At 43.7% G+C, this 17,245-nt stretch overlaps 3 protein-coding genes across 3 annotated transcripts; 2 read left to right on the top strand and 1 right to left on the bottom strand.

Moving 5' to 3' along the window:
* The first annotated feature begins 244 nt into the window (after window positions 1–244).
* LOC119305930 (germin-like protein 9-3) lies at window positions 245–892 on the top strand. Its single transcript, XM_037582317.1, has one exon. It carries the CDS (start codon window positions 293–295, stop codon window positions 890–892), a length of 600 nt encoding a protein of 199 aa, XP_037438214.1. The 5' UTR covers window positions 245–292.
* Window positions 893–1,435: 543 nt separating this feature from the next.
* Window positions 1,436–7,839, bottom strand: LOC119311214 (protein HAPLESS 2-like). Its single transcript, XM_037586853.1, has 18 exons — window positions 7,536–7,839; window positions 7,295–7,438; window positions 6,499–6,587; window positions 6,135–6,174; window positions 5,577–5,634; window positions 5,435–5,495; window positions 5,010–5,088; window positions 4,479–4,613; window positions 4,206–4,403; window positions 3,992–4,072; window positions 3,812–3,912; window positions 3,632–3,749; window positions 3,187–3,219; window positions 2,938–3,031; window positions 2,756–2,844; window positions 2,363–2,481; window positions 2,135–2,235; window positions 1,436–2,045 (listed from the first exon to the last, which is right to left on the bottom strand). The coding sequence occupies exons 1-18, from the start codon at window positions 7,743–7,745 to the stop codon at window positions 1,606–1,608; spliced, it is 2,190 nt and encodes a 729-aa protein (XP_037442750.1). The 5' UTR covers window positions 7,746–7,839; the 3' UTR covers window positions 1,436–1,605.
* Window positions 7,840–10,790: 2,951 nt separating this feature from the next.
* LOC119305931 (acyl transferase 1-like) lies at window positions 10,791–12,892 on the top strand. The gene is made up of 2 exons (XM_037582318.1): window positions 10,791–11,320; window positions 11,806–12,892. Exons 1-2 carry the CDS (start codon window positions 10,883–10,885, stop codon window positions 12,721–12,723), a joined length of 1,356 nt encoding a protein of 451 aa, XP_037438215.1. The 5' UTR covers window positions 10,791–10,882; the 3' UTR covers window positions 12,724–12,892.
* The last annotated feature ends 4,353 nt before the right edge of the window (window positions 12,893–17,245 follow it).

Below are 17,245 nucleotides of genomic sequence, written 5' to 3' on the forward strand. Positions count from 1 at the left end.
AGGTATATCCATATGATTGGATACACCAAGAGTTGCATAACATCGGCCAGTTAATTCTTCCTCAGACGTGTGTCAAACTGTCAATTCGCGCTAGCTGGACACAGCTTGTTGTTCTGCAATACTCATACTTCGTCCTTGGTTTCTCAAACTCTTCATCACATCACTAGTTTTCCTCTTCTGTATAAATTGACAACGCATCAAGTAGTTCAACATCTTCACCACAGCTCACAGCCACAGCCTCCATCAATCAATCTCTTAGCACGGCTAAATTAAGAAGCTACATTCATTTCCAATGGCGTCCATCAACTCCTACTACTCCTTGGTGTTGGTGGTGATTGCACTGGCCTCGGCGCCGTTGGCCGCCGTGGCCGGCGACGCCGACATCCTCAGCGACTTCATCGTGCCGACTTCGATGATCGGCATGCCACCAATGAACATCACCGGCGACTTCTTCACCTACACCGGCTTCAGCGCCGCCATGAACATGACCATGCCGAAGCCGATGCCCGGGACGCAGAACTTCACGGTGACCAAGGCAACCATGATGGAATTCCCTGCGCTCAACGGGCAAAGCGTGGCCTACGCCATGCTCAAGTTACCCTCCGAATCCGTGAACCCACCACACACCCATCCCCGCGCCGCCGAGCTGCTGCTCGTCCTTGACGGCGCGCTCTCCGTCGGCTTCGTCGACACGGCCGGCAAGCTCTACATGCAGGACCTGGCCGCCGGTGACATGTTCGTGTTCCCCAAGGGCCTGGTGCACTACCAGTCCAACCCGGGGCGAAGTCCCGCCGTCGCGCTCTCCGCTTTCGGCAGCTCCGCTCCCGGCACCGTGTCCGTGCCCGTCACCGTGTTCGGCACCGGCGTCGATGACGCCGTGCTTGCCGAATAGGCCTGCGATTCCGTAGAAAGACATCTATTGCTGCAAATCAATCCTTCTTTCTTCTTTTTATTAGTATTTATACTTAGATACTGAAAGATACTTAAATTTTGAATTATTTTTTACTTCATTTTGTCTAATGCGGATAAGACAACAAGAATTTTTTAACATTTTTTCAAGTCGTTCAAGACCGACCTGCCCACTGTGCAGAAGCTCAAGGCGGCGCTCACTCCACCGCCCAAGAAGTGATTCATGTGCTCTTCTTCATCAGTGTATCGACGCGGCTATGAATTAATAAGGCCCTGAGCTAGTGAGCGGGATGAACAATCCCGGCGCCGCCAAGTAGACACTTACTACTACTCCCTCCGTAAACGAATATAAGAGCGTTTAGATCACTAAATGCTCTTATATTTGTTTACAGAGGGAGTACTATGTAATAGTATATGCTTGTTGTGGGTGAGGTGTGAGTTGTGATTGTGCTGATGTGAAATTTTATCTGATCCAGGAAGTTGTACATCTGTCTGTTTATTTGATGTGAGGTCGATGGTCACGGATGCTCATGTCAAAGAACTACAGACGCAGTAGCACAAGTTGCTCTGTACAACGTAACGGCAAACAGAAATGAACAACATGAATCACACAAGTCGCGACGAGTTCCTAATTTCCTTGAAGTATCTTATATACATCGACCGGCACTGAGCCAATTGATCACAACCGTCCGTCTTCTACGCCGCCCGGGAGTGGTGGCGGCCCTCGCCCCCGCCGTGCCTCTCATGGTGCCCACGCTGCTCCTTGTACTCCGTGCCGCGGCCATCATCCCTCTCCCTCTGCGGCGCCTTGCCGTGGCGGTGGTGCTTGTGCCCGGCGTCCCTGTGCTGCACGCCGAGCGCCCCTGCATGCCGGTGCCGCTCACCGCCGTCGGCCGCCGCGTGCCTGTGGAGAACGTGGTGGTGGTGCTGGCTGGGCGCCCCGCTCCTGTGCTTCTTGTGCGCGTGCGGGTGCTTACTGTGGTGGTGACGGTGGTGGGTGTGGGCGTGCTCGTGGTGGCCTCGGCCTCCCCGGCGCTTCTGGTGCGCGGCCTCTGGCAGCCCGAACACGTCGTCCCAGCAGTCGTACAGCGGGTCGAACATGCCCTTCTGGTGGAGCAGCCACAGCAGCACCGCGACTGCAACGCCAAAAACACGGAGAAAATGAGCATTGGCGCCGTGACCATGAAGAAAAATAGCCACCTGACGAAACAAAATGCTTACGGACCTGCGGGTAGCGTGGTGAGCAGCAGGCCGAACATGACGAGCCAGCCGATGCATATGTACTGGATGTGGCAGCTCAGGTCCAGGAAGCTCGAGCACTTGGTGCTGTTCCACAGGGAGTGAAACAGATAGATGAGCTAAAATGATCAGAAAGGGTTTTTTTGAAACGGAAATTATCAGAAAGAGTAATAGGCACAGCTGAATTCGAATTACAGATAACATTATATATTACCTGCATGATCTGCCGGTGAAGAAATCGATCACGCTGTCCCACGTGTTGCGCCACAAGGTTTCGATGGCTTCGATGAAACCCCTGATGCCACCCTTCTTATGCTGCTTCGGTGGGCCGATCTACATGGGTTTCAAGGGCAGTAAGCAATGTATGTAGCTCAGAGATGGGAACAGCACGACACAATTATTTGTCATGGTAAAAAGGGGATCCAGATCGTGCGAAAACACAGATCTGTGATATCAAAAGTTTATCAAGGCAAGAGACACACTGACATCAAAGATCGGGATGAAACATTGTAGGCAACTCTAACTATCTCCCTGGGCTTGTTTTAACAGAAAACAAAAGCTAATGAATCCTAACAGGATCACTACAAGGGAACAAACATTTCAGAACCTGTGTTCCATTGTCAAGAACTGTGGCTGTAGTAGAGAATTGGCACTCTGCTCTGTCAAGTTCACTGAAATCTGACGCTTTCAAAATAGCTGCAATCGACCACAAACAAATCCCATGTTAATCCCTAAAACAGGACTTTGGATTTAAGGACAATGATGAGCTGTCTCTGGTTTCTAACTCACCCAAGCAGCGATATTTTGATGCTTGGTCTGATGAGGAACGCAAATAGAATGAGCGGATAACCACTTGGCCAGGTTTGATGATGAAGAATTGCTCCTGCAAATTAAATTGCAGGGTAGCTTCATGAGAACAAACTGAATGAGCAAATAACCAAAGCAGGGAACTGTGCTGATGAATAATTAACTGAAATGAAGTGTTGCAGCTCGTCAATCAAATAAAAAGAGAAAATACCGAGACCGCAATAAATATACCTCCACATAACTGATGCCACTTAAGCAGTCGAACTGTAAAAAGAGTAAGGCAGTCATCAGAGTTCAGGAAAACTGAGGAGGCTAAGTAAATCATCTATTACATTATTAAACTAATCGTTTTATATGTCAAATATATCTCAGTCGAACAATGTGGTTGAGGCTAAGTAAATCATCTATTACATTATTAAACTAATCATTTTATATGTCAAATATATCTCAGTCGAACGATGTGGGTGCGTCTATGTGGGTATTCAGGTAATAGAAAGGTTATTCATGCAAGGACAACAAGGATGATGGGTAGGAAATCAGTACATGCACCTATCATCTTAGTAGAAAAGAAAATTAATGGAATTAATGAACTATCAAAAGGTAGTATTGTCTACAAATATATCAAAAGGTATTGCTTCCGTGCAAAGAAAATTATAATTTCCTTGGCGATGCATACCGTCAAGCTATATGAAGCTTCCAGTTTGCCAATGTTCTTAATTGTGACCTTGGCAGTACCAACTTGGCTTAAGGCTTCAAATGTAGGGACATTAATGTCAATTATTTTCCCTGGACTCCTGAAATTGACAAATCAGTGCAAGGGAAATGCAAAATAAAATTGCGTAATTATTATCAGTACCTCTGGTATACATAGTTTATATCATCAGCACTCAGCTCTATCAGCAAATTAGTATTCAGAGGTTCTGTGATTCCAATAGAGAATGAATGAGCTCCTGCATTCTGTGATGGGTATGTATCAAATGCTTTATCCAATGCTAGCATAAAAACAGGACTCAAGAATAAATGGTGGGAATATAACCGGGTGTTGGTTGATCCTATCAAATCTTCCCTGCACAATATACTGGGGCTCTTGGTTTCTGTTTATTCGATTGTCGTCAGACTGAAAAAAAAATGATGAAATAAAAACTCAAGACTAAACAGTTACAATATTAGCAGATTGTGCTTCACGAACAAGAAGCTCGACACTTATCCTTGCAAAAGAAAACTTAACACTTGCTAATGCACAACCTTACCTCCTTGAAATTCCAAAGCTGATTGTACAAACAGCTCCCAAATGGTGATCCACAGAGGTTAGGCTGGTTTCTGTAAGCTTCATACCCAACACCAATCTTGTTGCACTCAAGTCCATCTAATGTAAACCGGACTCTCTCCAACAACATCCACCTGGAAAACTCATCGCCAAGAACTTGCGGGTGACCGTCACCACCACCCTTCAATATTTCAGATATAGAAGGAAATTATGAAGTTGCGTGAGAGAAATACATGTATCATAATTTGCTGAATACCTTCCGTGGAATCACAAGATAGAAGTCTTCAAATGTTGGCATACTATTGTAACCAGCAAAGTCACCAATGAGATTTACCCTCAGAAAGTTATCTTTAGAAACAACTGTTTTATTCTCTGGACTAACAATAACCTCCTGCAGTGTAATGTCAAATTCTTAAAGGCGTACTGCTGTTGCATAAGTGCTTTGCATACTCGAAGTTGAAAACAGCAAACCAGATATAAGAACAGAAAAGTAGTCCTTTGGACGATACTTTGATTTTATAAATAAATAGAATATTGAGAATATTAGTCCTTAAAGGGGTACAAGATCGAACAATAAAAGCGCAGTAAGCCAAGGCTCCCAGACTTGGTAGAACTCCAGTTAGCAAAGGCATGTGAAAAATATAATATCGTCATCAGGAGGATTGTATTTTGCTTGTGCCTATTCGTGCCAACATATTGTCAGCATGTACATAATCATGGTAATTTCTTCAAGAGTCTGTATTCTATACTAGCCTTACAAGTAACAGTGCAGAATTTTAGTGCCTACCGTTACAGAAGAGCCTTTCTTTACTTGTACTCTGATGCTGTACCCAGTAAAACTTTTCTTAATTCCAAAAACATGATACCTGTTTATAAGCAATGGAGATACAGTGATACACAGATTTACTCAAATTTTGACCTGAATAATGATAAAAAAATTGAATGGTGTGAACAGCCTATAAGTTTGGCATGAGCATATACTCCAAGATTCTACTTAAAAACAAATAAATAAACTAGATCACCATTAATCCCCAAAATATGAACTGCCTACTTGATGATGTTAGCAAAGGAAAAGAAAGTACTATGACCGTATCAGACCGAAATAAGAAGTACAAGATATTAGGATATCGTGTCAATTCAAACTCAACAGGTGGAGTTCTTAAGACAATATTTATAAATATTACAAAGATATCTCACAATTAATGCCCATACCAATCACCTGGAAAACGTACACAGTGAGCCGTATTAGCTTTGCCTTTAATCATTTTATCAACTGCAAGGAAGATGCATGTGAAAGGTGTGACACAATGTTATACTGAAAATGCAGGAATGCTAAAAAAAATTGTTAACTCACAAATTGATCCGCAAGACGAACCAACACGGCGATGAGGCCCACATGGACAGCAAACCGGCTAGTGCAATGCAAAGTGTAGAGAAAACATTAGATTTACCGTGAAAAAGAGAGGAAACATTAGAATCATGAGATTGTAGATCATAGCTACATGTAAAATACAATAACAAACTAAACGAGTATATGACATGCAGATACATTCATTGCACAAGCACGTTGAAAAGAACTTCATATGTGCCTTTATTTTTCTCAAAAAAAAATCAACAAAGGGTGGATTTTATTGGTTCAAAATGGAGCATCAAGAGGATACAAACACTATGAGCACACACCCGGCCTCTGCATAGCTAGGATGCACACAGCCAACACCAACACACGAACACAAAAACACGCCAGCACCTAGCAAAGTCATATAAGACTAAAGCTATGCGCAGGCGAGGAAAAAAAAGCCCCAAAGCAATCAGATCCGCGGTTTATTTGGTCAAAAAGTGTTTGGTTCAATATTGCTACTACTCAAGACACTGAGATAATAAAATAAGGATGACAAAGGCCAGTGCGTTTCACCTCTGTATGCTCAATTACGTGACCGTTCTGATCCCATAACCTAGCCATATTCATGAAATAGAAATCATCAGTTTATACGACATTGAAAATGTGTATAAAGAAGGATGCAGAAATCGAGGGAATGTCTGAAGATATGAATGGCCATGAGAGTAAATGGTATATGCTACACAAATGTATACGGCAACGGTTATACTATTGTAATAAACTCGCACCAAAAGTGCTACAGCACAGATTATTGCTGTCTAAAACTGAAATGGTGGGTCTGTGATTATGAAGACCTGCCAATTGGAATCCCTCCCAGAAATATTGACGAATGATGATGACAACCTATCAACTGGATCGAGTCCCAAAGTTTTTTTTTTACCTTTCACAAACTCCAACAACATCAGCACCAGCATCTGACTCACATTTATGTGTCCTAGTAAACATTTCCTCTGGTTTATAAGCAACATCCTGAAGAAACGAGCACAGACAATAAATCAGCTCCAAATTCACATGATTTGTTAGGGAGTATAGTGTTACTGGTAGGTAACAGTTGATATCAGTGATATGGCTAACTTTACAGTGCAACAAGCTGCACATAAAAACAATCATACAACAAAATGCTAAAAACATTTTCAGATGCAAATGGGGTTGCTATAACAAATGAGGCGATGCAAAACACGTAAGCATAAACGGTCCCACTCTAGCGATATCAGATCATAGTGAATGGCATTCCAATGTTTTGATAGCTCTGAAACATTTTGGAAACCCGCTTCGTCGACTCCCTGTTTATCCATGACAAATAGAGAAATATCCCTATGATGTGCCCATTCCAAAACCTAGAACACGGCATTTCAGCAACGCTACGCTACGATAGGGCCACAAAGTGATGGGAACGGACAGCAACAGGGACTGCCAAGAGCCTGAAAATAGCATGCTATTTCCAGCTCGAGTATAGTACACCTAAATTCCTCATGAAGGAATGAACGATAGCAATTAACACAGGCCACCACAACACAGCAAAATAGTAGAAGTACCACAGGAGCCAGCATTGTATGATGGCTGGAGGCTGTTTGGCTCTAAGTCTTAAAGTGGAAAGTGGCATCCTACTAGCTATTCATCAGAAAAACCAGACTCCGGTCTGTTGGTCAGGTGGGGCACAGGCAGAGGGGCTTTACCCTCATGTAGTTGATGGGGTAGAGCGCGTAGACGGCGGACTTGTTGATGGTGATGACGGGGGGATCCCGCACCGTCTGCATCGCCTGCGCATCGTTCTCCTCGACCTCCACCACCTGCGCCACCAGAGACGACTCGCCGCCGCTCTGAATCGAGCCCCCGAACACACACACCGTCAGTACAAACACAACGCACGGCTCGAGAGGGGGAAGAGGAGGAGGAGGAGGAGGAGGATAGGCTTACGGAGCCGCTGGGGACGGCGAGGTTGAGGACGAGCTTGCGGTCGCAGGCCAGGGCGCCGCCGGCCCCCGAGTCCAGGGCGCAGCGCTCCAGGCGGGACTTGGAGAGGATCTCCACCCCGACGGCGGGCCCGACCAGGGTGGCCGCGGCGAGGAGGAGGAACACGGCGTGGTTAGCGAGCCGGGAAGGAGGGGGGCGGCGTGGAGGAGCCATCGGCGGTTGCCGTCGCGGCGGCGAAGGGCGAGTGGGGTGGGGTGGGGATGAATTGCAGCAACTGGCAGCGGAACCGCAGGCGCGCGCTTCCGCCTCGAAATGGACGGCGAAAACGTAACCGCTTGCGCGTCATGGGCCCCGAGGCTCTTGGGCTTGCGGTTGTCTCCGGCCCTCCGGGACTCCGGTTCCCCACTAGTTTCTTTTTTTTTAGTTGGGATCCCCACTAGAGACTCTACATTTAACACCTACAAAAAAATGGAATTTACATTTTTCTCAAAAACAGAAAAACTCTAGATTGCCTATATAAAAAAAATAGTTCTCTACACGTCGCCATAGGCCATCTTCCCGTCTCCGATGCAAAAATTACATATGAATAAAGAAAACAATACATCATCTCCAAAAAAAAAGGCATCATTATATTCTAAGGATCGTTTAGACCATTTTACAAAACAATAAAAAGAAAGTTCCTAGGGGATTTCCCCCCTAAATAAATGTTTTTACGGATTTCCGGTATGTCCCCTATCAAAAAACACAAACACTTGGTACATAGTCTAGGTTCTTCTCAATGAAAATACAGTGTTCTCTAGTCTATACCATTGGTGGGAGAGGAAAACACTATGAATTCGCTTAAAATGCAGGACTCCAAGTTAAGTGTTCATTTATTTATTTATTTGGGAAAAGGATCAAATCTATTATAAATATTCACAGGAAGTAAAAAAATACCTCAAACATAAACCATATTGCCGCCGCCAGAACGAGCCGTCGACGCTCCCATACCGGAGCCGGCCTGACCTTGTCGACGACGACCGGAAGTCTTCGTGCACGTGCCCCTAAGGACTAGTGCCCCGGAGCCGCAGTCTCGCCGTTGAATCCTTAAATAGATATGCAGAACCTGGCACAAAATATCGTTGTTGCATACACACGATGGGAAACCCTAAACTCACCGCCCCGAGGAGCTGGCAGGAATCTATGCCGAAGCTCCGTCTAATCTATCCCAATGGACAAACTTGAGGAGGATTGGAACCCGGAGGACTGACTCAAAAAAGAAGCGGCGCCATCCGTCCAAACGCCGCTCGTGAGAAGTAAAATCCTACCTATCTACTAGCCGGATTCGAGGCACCAGAAATCCCCCCCCCCCACCCCATCGGCCGCCGGAGCGGCAGGCGGAGGGGAGGCGAATCCACGAACTCGCCATGAAGATCGAGGGGAGAAAGGTTTTCTCTAGTCGCCTTGCGAGAGGGGAAAGATATTTTGACAGTTAAGCGTTGGATGAATCCTATGCAGACTTCTTCCCTTCACAAATATTTTATATTTTATTATAATTTTTTTCTGATTTGGATGTATATAGACGCATTTTAGTGTGTTTGTCTACTCGTTTCAGTTGGTACGTAGTTTATATTAAAATATTTAAAATATTTGATTATTTTTTTATATTTATGAACAAGGGTGTAGTATTTTGGCCATGACATTCATTTTTAAATATCTGATTATAGAAGGCCTAAGAAGATTTAAAAAAGACAAGCTACAAAAAGAAATATTATAAGGTTTGCATGTTTGATAGTGTTTACAGTGATCTAGTGTAGTTCAATGTTTTTGTGCCCTATTATAGGGCTGCGGTTGGAACAGAAAAAATTCAATGCCCTAAAACTAATTGTTTTGATGCTCTATTATAGGGTTGCTATTTTTTTTACCCCCGGAACCGTAGAACAATAGTTCTACGGTATATTTTCATTTATAAAAATAATATGTACAAACAAAAAGTATGGGAAAAAATACAAGGCATCTAGCCAACTCCAGTTTTTTCTAACATGTCTAAATGTTATCTGTGAGATCTTATGCAAGAAGGGAATTCATCCATTGCTCAAGAGTGGCAACGTTCTTCTCTTTAGTTCGATATTTGACCAGAGAGAGATCTTGGTATAAGCCCTGCTTCCAGGCATGAATTCCTGGGGGGGACAGCATTGAAAATTTTCCCATTCCGTTGCATCCAAATGTTCCAACAACCCATAATCACAATGTCCATGGCAATCGGTGCTGGGAAGCATTGCTTGAGAAAGATGATATTATCAAAAGCAGAAACTCCTCTGCATCTGTGAGGAGCAATAACATCCCAGCAGGAGAGAGCAAAATGGCAATCCCAGAGCAGGTGCAGTGATGTTTCTTCAACATGGTCTTGACAGATGGCACATTCATAACTTGGAAGCAAGAAAATTTTCCTTTTGAGCAGACTCCTGGAGCTGACTCTGTCATGAAGAAGCAACCAAAAGAATATTTTGTGTCTGATCCTTTTTATAGGGTTGCTATTGAAGATGCTCTACGGAAGCAAAAACTTTGCCCTTTTATGGACTTGGCAAGGTTTGGCGCGGCTATATCATGGGATTATCTGCATAGGTAACCCGCAAAAAAAAAATTCTGCATAGGTAACCTATATCGTGGAGAAGTCGAAGCCACCGGCCTGCGAGAGTGCGAGAGGCGGCGACGATGACATTCTGGGCGGCATCAATCAATATGCGTGGCTTCTAGTGGGTCCTGACAACGATTTTCGTCCCGGCCGTTGTATTCGGATCAGATTAACTAGGCAAAATCTATTTCTCTTATACAAATGAATCAAATAAACTGGACAAAGATGATATTAAAAGTAGAGTCTATTCCCTACTTTTTCCTGTATATGCATGGTAATCGAAATGCTGCTTCGATGCATGCATGGTGTGTGGCTGTGGGCAGCAGCTACCTACCTACCGCGCGCTGCTAGCTGACGACGGACGACTCAAAGTCGCGTAAGAATATGCGCGGCCGGCACGAACTGAAACTGGTTCTCCAGCGGCGGGCGGGCTCACTTCATCACTTGTTCAAAGAGCTACAAACACTTGACAGCTTCAACGTTATACGCCGAGTTTGCTTTTGGCATCATGTCTTTGCCATCCTAGCTTGAACCGGTCACCATCGCCATCGCCATCGCCATGCATGTACTCTACTCATCAGCTGGTGCCTATATATGTGTGCTCGAGACGCATGTCATGGCAAACCACACTACAACCAGTCATCTCTTAGCTAGCTTCCACGGTTCCACCGTCCCAGCGGAGCACTCCCTCAAACACACGCATACACGCACCTTCGCCAAAACCAGTTCCGCCGCCATGGTGACGTTCACGGCACGCCGGAGCGAGCCCGAGCTGGTGCGCCCGGCGCGGCCGACGCCCGTCGAGACCAAGGCCCTCTCCGACCTCGACGACCAGTGGTCGCTGCGCTTCTACGAGTCCATCGTCGGCTTCTTCCGCAGCCCGCCGGGCGAAAGCGTCAAGCCGGGCAAGGTGGCCAAGGGCATCAAGGCCGCCGTGGCGGCGGCTCTGGTGTACTACTACCCGATGGCTGGCCGTCTACGGAAGCTGTCTGACGAAAACAAGCTGGTGGTGGACTGCACGGGGGAAGGGGTGATGTTTGTGGAGGCCACCGTAGACGTGCGGCTGGAGGACCTCGGCCAGCCGCTGGTGCCGCCATACCCGTGCGTCGAGGAGTTCTTGGGAGACGCCGGTGACACCAGGGATGTGGTTGCCAAGCCTCTGCTTTTCCTGCAGGTAGCTAGTGTTTCTTAACTGTATTTGTTTCGTTTTCACTTGTGTTCTTTCTCTAGTTTATTTATGAGAATTATTACGGGCGTCAGTATGCGAGGAGTATTAGTTTGAGGTTTTGGATGCATTATTACGGTAAAACTATAGGCAAATTTTGCCAGGTATTTGTTTTTGTATTTTCTTGTTGTGTACTAGCAGCATATAGTTACAATCATATTCACTCCAACTATAAGGTGTTGTCAAGTAAAATGAATAAATTATTTATTCATCAACACTAGGACTTAGCGTAAAAAAACTTTGTCCAAATTATATTTGTCTTGACACTCGCATCAAAATACAAATGAAAGCACATATGTATACTCCTATGTTACCATTTTAATTATAAAAATGAGTATATAAATATGAAGATGGATGACTTTAGTGGCCACAATTATTTTCCTGCCAAAGCATGTTACCATTCATGAGCTAACCCTATGCGTTGTGTTTTGCAGGTGACACAACTCAAGTGTGGAGGATTTGTTATTGGGCTTCACATGTGCCATTGCATTGCTGATGGTTTTGGTATCCTCCAATTTATCAAATCCATATCCGATTTTGCATGCGGTGAACTCATCCCAACCACTTTGCCCGTATGGAAACGAGATACCTTCACAGCACGTATGCCACCCTCCATCACGCATGTCTACCCAGCATATAAAACATTTATTCAGGGGTTGGACTGCACGGGAGATGACGTGATGCTATCAACTCCGCCGCAAAGCATGGAGGTGCAATATTTATTTTTTGGACCGAAAGAAATATCAATTTTAAGGAGCCACCTCCCAGAACACCTTTCCAAATCCACCACAACTTTTGAGTTGCTTATGGCTGTTATGTGGCGGTGTCGCACATTGGCACTTGGTTATGGATCTAGTCAGAAAGTGTGTATCATGTTTACTTTAAATACACGTGGGAGAAGTATTAATGGTGAAAGTCTTGTCCCACGTGGTTACTATGGAAATGCACATTTTTCTCCCATGGTCGAAATCACAGTCAATGAGCTTGTGACAAAGCCCTTGGAACAAGTACTTGAGCTGATACACAAAGTCAAGTTAGGCACCACAAAAGATTGCATGAAGTCAATGGTTGATTTGATGGCATTATGGCGAGAGCGTTCACCTTTCGGTATGGACAGAACATATGAAGTTAGTGATACAAAGTGGGTTGGAGGCAATGCATTGAAATTTGGGAAGGCCGAGCTAGTTGCTGCTGGCACACCACATGCTGGTGACTTCACGTCAAAGTTAATTAGCTATCATACCAAGTGCAAGAATAAAGACGGTGAGGACTCAACCGTGGTATCAATCTTACTACCTAAACTTGCAATGGTGAAGTTCACAAAGGAGATGGCGATTTGGTTGAAGAAGTAGAAAAGGAGGAACACAATAAGTCAGACAGTGTTATATTTATGTGAGATTTTACTTTTAGGGTCATCTAGTCTCTTGCTCCAAACATCCAGCAAAGTTGGTTGTGTGTTGCCATTAAATAATTAGTAAAATAGGCAACATCCAACTCGGTGATTCTCTTTACCTATATTGTCTCAATGGTTGTATTGTGAATTATGATTTTCTTATTTTTGTTAACAATTATACATAATAGTATTTACCTTCAGTAAATATATTACAGTTGGCAAGTATTATGTCTGTTGGCCATAATTTTAATGTATCATGTGAAATGATTTATTTACATTAAAGGCGCATGGCCTAGCAATTTCATTAAAACATGGAAAAAGTAGAAAACAATCTAGTATATGTACAAGTCACTTGGATGTCAAAACAAAAGAAAGAAAAACAAGAAGTTCCATTGCCACCAATAGTGCTGGTCTATATTGTCTATATCTATATTGCCACCAATAGGAAAATAGGCAACATCCAACTCGGTGATGCTCTTTATCTATATTTTCTCAATGGTTGTATTGTGAATTATGATTTTCTTATTTTTGTTAACGATTATATATATGTAGTAGTATTTATCTTCATTACATATATTACAGTTTGCGAGTATAAATTTTGTCTTTTGGCCATAATTTTCATGTTTCCATGCCAAATGATTTAAAGGAGCATGGCCTGGCAATTTCATTAAAACATAAAAAATAGAAAAAATAGTATATGTACAAGTCACTCTTGGATGTTAAAATAAAAAAAGGAAAACTATAAGTTCAATTCCCACCAGTAGTGCTAGGTCTTGTCCTATAAGCGACATGTAGCACCTTCAGAGTCTTTCTTTGAAAACAATGACTGGTATGCTCAAGTCGAATATTCGAAAGGACGATGAGAAGCAGCTCACCAAATTTTGCATGTTGTATGTTTTTCCGTCTCCTCCCACGAATCATCAAGATATCAATTATGAGCAGGGAAGCTCGTGTTGATTGCTTAGTAGAAGCATGCAATTTTTTGTTCTTGAGAAATTTAATTAGAAGGAGCCTTTTTTATATAAATTTAGAAGGAGACAATTCTCTAGAAGTTTCTAGAAAAATGGTATTCACTAGCAAAATGTTTGTCAGACTCGAACTCCCCTTTACAAAAGCAGGAAGCTTTATTATAATTCCGACCCTGAATTGCAAATTCATCAACTGTAAAGGCTTCCTAGCTAGTGGAGAAGAGGTCATTTAGGGAGTTGAACTTTGGTCTCGCTGAAACTCTCCCCGGACTCAGTTGGTTTGTTGTTGCGAAGTCGAAGCTGCAGTGGCGGGGCCTGGTGGCGTACGATGACGAGCAGCAGGTGGTGGTTCGTTCGGTCATCTTCTACAGCGTCAGCCATGCCTAGTTCTCCTCTGCAGTTCTTCGCTTGAGTCGGAACTGCGCTATCTGGTCACAGGTGGCTGAGTCCTGGCGCGGATATTCATATGGTTTAACTCGGTCTCTGGAGTGTCGATTGAGTCGACGATCGCCAACTCCGAAGTCGAAGTCATTTGCTCAGGGTTTAGGGATGGCGATGATGGCTCTAGGGGAGAAGTGGCGACAATGACGCATGCGCGCTGTCTCGATGAGACCCCCTTTGGTGTGGTACCTTGTCCTTATGTGTGTCACTCATTGGTTGTGATGATTATTTTTGTTCGGTTTTCCATAATTAGCTGGGAAATCTGGTTTTTCCTCGGTTTTCTCTAATTAACCGAGCAACTCTTTTCTTCTCAATGAATGCAGGAATCTTGCCATTTCAAAAAAAAAAAGATAGCATAACAATGTGGAACTACCGAACTAGGGCTGATAAGCATATCCCGTGGAATATTCGCCATTTGTCATCAAGTGCCAGGAAATTGAATATGGAATACGAAGCTATTTTGTTTTTCTATTTTGAAACAACATCACGATTTGGTAATCCATAGCAGAGTGTGGCTGGGATTTGCCCCATGCTCCCAACAAGGCCGCACTTGACGTTTGGGCCCTCTATTTCAAGTCCCCTAGGTGTTGTGTGTCTTTCTGTTCAGTTTTTCTCTCTTGCATTACCGAGTGCACATTTCCTTGTGTAACATATGTGTTTTTCAGCGGACGCGGATTTGATGAACATGGTTCCACGCGCATTCATTATGAATAGGAAATTTCAAAAAAATACTAGAAAAAAATCCAAAAATCTGAATATTTTGTCTAACATACATAGTCGACCAATGTACTCGCGTATGAAGTTTCACGGAAAAATGTCATCCGTTGTATTCTGGGCAAAATTTCAAATCAAGGCTATATTAAAAAACACTGTTTGATGAATAGTTTGGTTTCAATTGTATTTTCTTCACTAAGAATGGCACATGTGTCAATACTTCATGAAACTTCACACATGAGTAGAATGTTCGATCAGGTTTGGTACCTCAAAATTTTAGAATTTTAGAATTTTCCTGTATTTTTTGTGAATTTACTATTCACATGGGTGCACATGCAACCATGTTTACCTTTGTATTTTCGTTTTGCAACCAACACTAGTAGAAAAGGGGGCAATGGTCCAGGACGGGTTAGCCCATTAGTCCCGGTTTAGTCCAGAACCGGGACCAATGGTGGCATTGGACCCGGTTCGTGAGCCCCGGGGGCCGGCCGGGCCACGTGGGCCATTGGTCCTGGTTCTTCTGGACCTTTTGGTCCCGGTTGGTGGGACGAACTGGGACCAATGGGCCTCGCTTCTGGCCCACCACCATTGGCCCCGGTTGGTGGGACGAACCGGGACCAAAGACTACCCATTAGTCCCGGTTGGTGGCACGAACCGGGACTAAAGGGTTGGTCCTCGTTGCGGCCAGAGTTTAGTCCCACCTCGCCAACCGAAGGGCGCTCACACTCGTTATAAGCCCCTTCCTCTCTGCCTTGTTGAGCTCCTCTCAAAGTGAAAATAGATGCCCTTATACAGGGAATTTGACCTGAATTCATATTGAATTTCTCTGAAGTTAGTAGAAATTTATTATGAATTTAGGTCTAATTTTCTCTATAAGTGCATCTATGCTCATTTTTTTAGTAAAGTTAATGACAACTATTTTTTTTCTATTTATTTTTGAGTAGTTTTTTATATAGTTTTTTTTTCTTTTCTGCCATATTTATTTTTGAGTTGTAATAAGTCTTTAAAAATAAAAAAGTGGTGCAATGCTCGTTAATTAGCTTCAAGCCTTTTGGAATAGTGTACACTGCACTGCACATAGCTCCATGCAGTCTACCATATTCCTCAAGGCTTAAAGCTAAGCAACATGCAGGTTAGCATTGAGCCTCTTCTGCATCGTCTCTACACTCGGGGCTTATAAACCGCTGCGAGTGCCTCTCGCTTGGCGAGGTGGGACTAAAAAACAGCCGCAGAAAGAATCAACTAAAAAACTCTTTTACCGGTTCATGGCACGAATCGGTACTAAAAGGTGCTCGTGGGGCACTAGCCTTAAAACATGTACCAAATAAAATGTCTTTATAACAGCCTTAGAACTGGTACCGAAGGAATCAATTTAAAAGCTTTTATAAACCTCTAGTATTATTGAAACTAAAATTATATAGAATTTTGTTACAAACTTTAATAGCAAAAAGGATTATCATAAAAGAAAATAAATAAGTAATTAGAATTCTGTTCAAAACATTAAAAGCAAAAAGAATTATCATAAAAGAAAAATAAATAAGTAATTAGAATTCTGTTCAAAACATTAAAAACAAAAAAAAATCATAAAAGAACATAAATAAGTAATTCGAATTTTGTTACAAACTTTAATAGCAAAAAAAATTATCATAAAAAAAATAAGTAATTAGAAAGATTATAATTATCTGAGCTAAAAGAAAATAAAAAAACAAAATCAAAAGAAAATAAATAATTCAAAGAAAAAAATAAAATAAATAAAATAAAAAAGTGCCACCTAAAGGGCTATCACGGCCTGAATACGACTACAAAACCCAACAATAGGCCAGGATTCAGACCCGCAACAGGCCCAATAGGCCCACATGCACATATAGTTTGTTTAGGCCCGTAAGCCTGTATTTGAGAGGAGCTCGAGAGGGTAGCAGGACTGGGGCTTATAAACCACCCTCGAGCTCCCTCAGCTAGTGAGGTGGGACTAAACTTTCGTGTCGCGACGTGGGCAGCACAGGGCCTTTAGTCCCAGTTGGGGCACCAACCAAAACTAAAGGGGTGCATTGGTACCGGTTTGTGGCACCAACCGGGACCAATGCCACCCTTTAGTCCCGGTTGGTGCCTCCAACCGGGACTAAAGGCATCTGCTTCCCGCCCTTTGCGCTGCTGAAAAGAGGCCTTTGGTCCCGGTTGGTGCCACCAACCGGGACTAAAGGTCGCATTAGTCCCGGTTTGTCTCAGGAACCGGGACCAATGCGTCATCTATATAACTGGCACTCGTCAAAATCTCGTTCAGTTCGTTCTTCCCCACCCCGACGCCGCCAGGCTGCCCGTCTCCGCCTCGCCGTCGCCATCGTTGCCCCGCGCCGTCCC

Source organism: Triticum dicoccoides, chromosome 5B (genome assembly GCF_002162155.2).
Source record: "Triticum dicoccoides isolate Atlit2015 ecotype Zavitan chromosome 5B, WEW_v2.0, whole genome shotgun sequence".
Classification (NCBI taxonomy): domain Eukaryota; kingdom Viridiplantae; phylum Streptophyta; class Magnoliopsida; order Poales; family Poaceae; genus Triticum; species Triticum dicoccoides.

Bases quoted from the DNA above. Each gene is read 5' to 3' on its own strand.
- LOC119305930 (XM_037582317.1), top strand. From the start codon at position 293: ATGGCGTCCATCAACTCCTACTACTCCTTGGTGTTGGTGGTGATTGCA.
- LOC119311214 (XM_037586853.1), bottom strand. From the start codon at position 7,745: ATGGCTCCTCCACGCCGCCCCCCTCCTTCCCGGCTCGCTAACCACGCC. The intron at 6,588-7,294 runs GTAAAGCCCCTC...TCGTTTCTTCAG, and splicing joins ACCCCATCAACTACATGAGG to GATGTTGCTTATAAACCAGA. The intron at 4,073-4,205 runs GTAAGGTTGTGC...TTTTTTTTTCAG, and splicing joins AGCTTTGGAATTTCAAGGAG to TCTGACGACAATCGAATAAA.
- LOC119305931 (XM_037582318.1), top strand. From the start codon at position 10,883: ATGGTGACGTTCACGGCACGCCGGAGCGAGCCCGAGCTGGTGCGCCCG. The intron at 11,321-11,805 runs GTAGCTAGTGTT...TGTGTTTTGCAG, and splicing joins AGCCTCTGCTTTTCCTGCAG to GTGACACAACTCAAGTGTGG.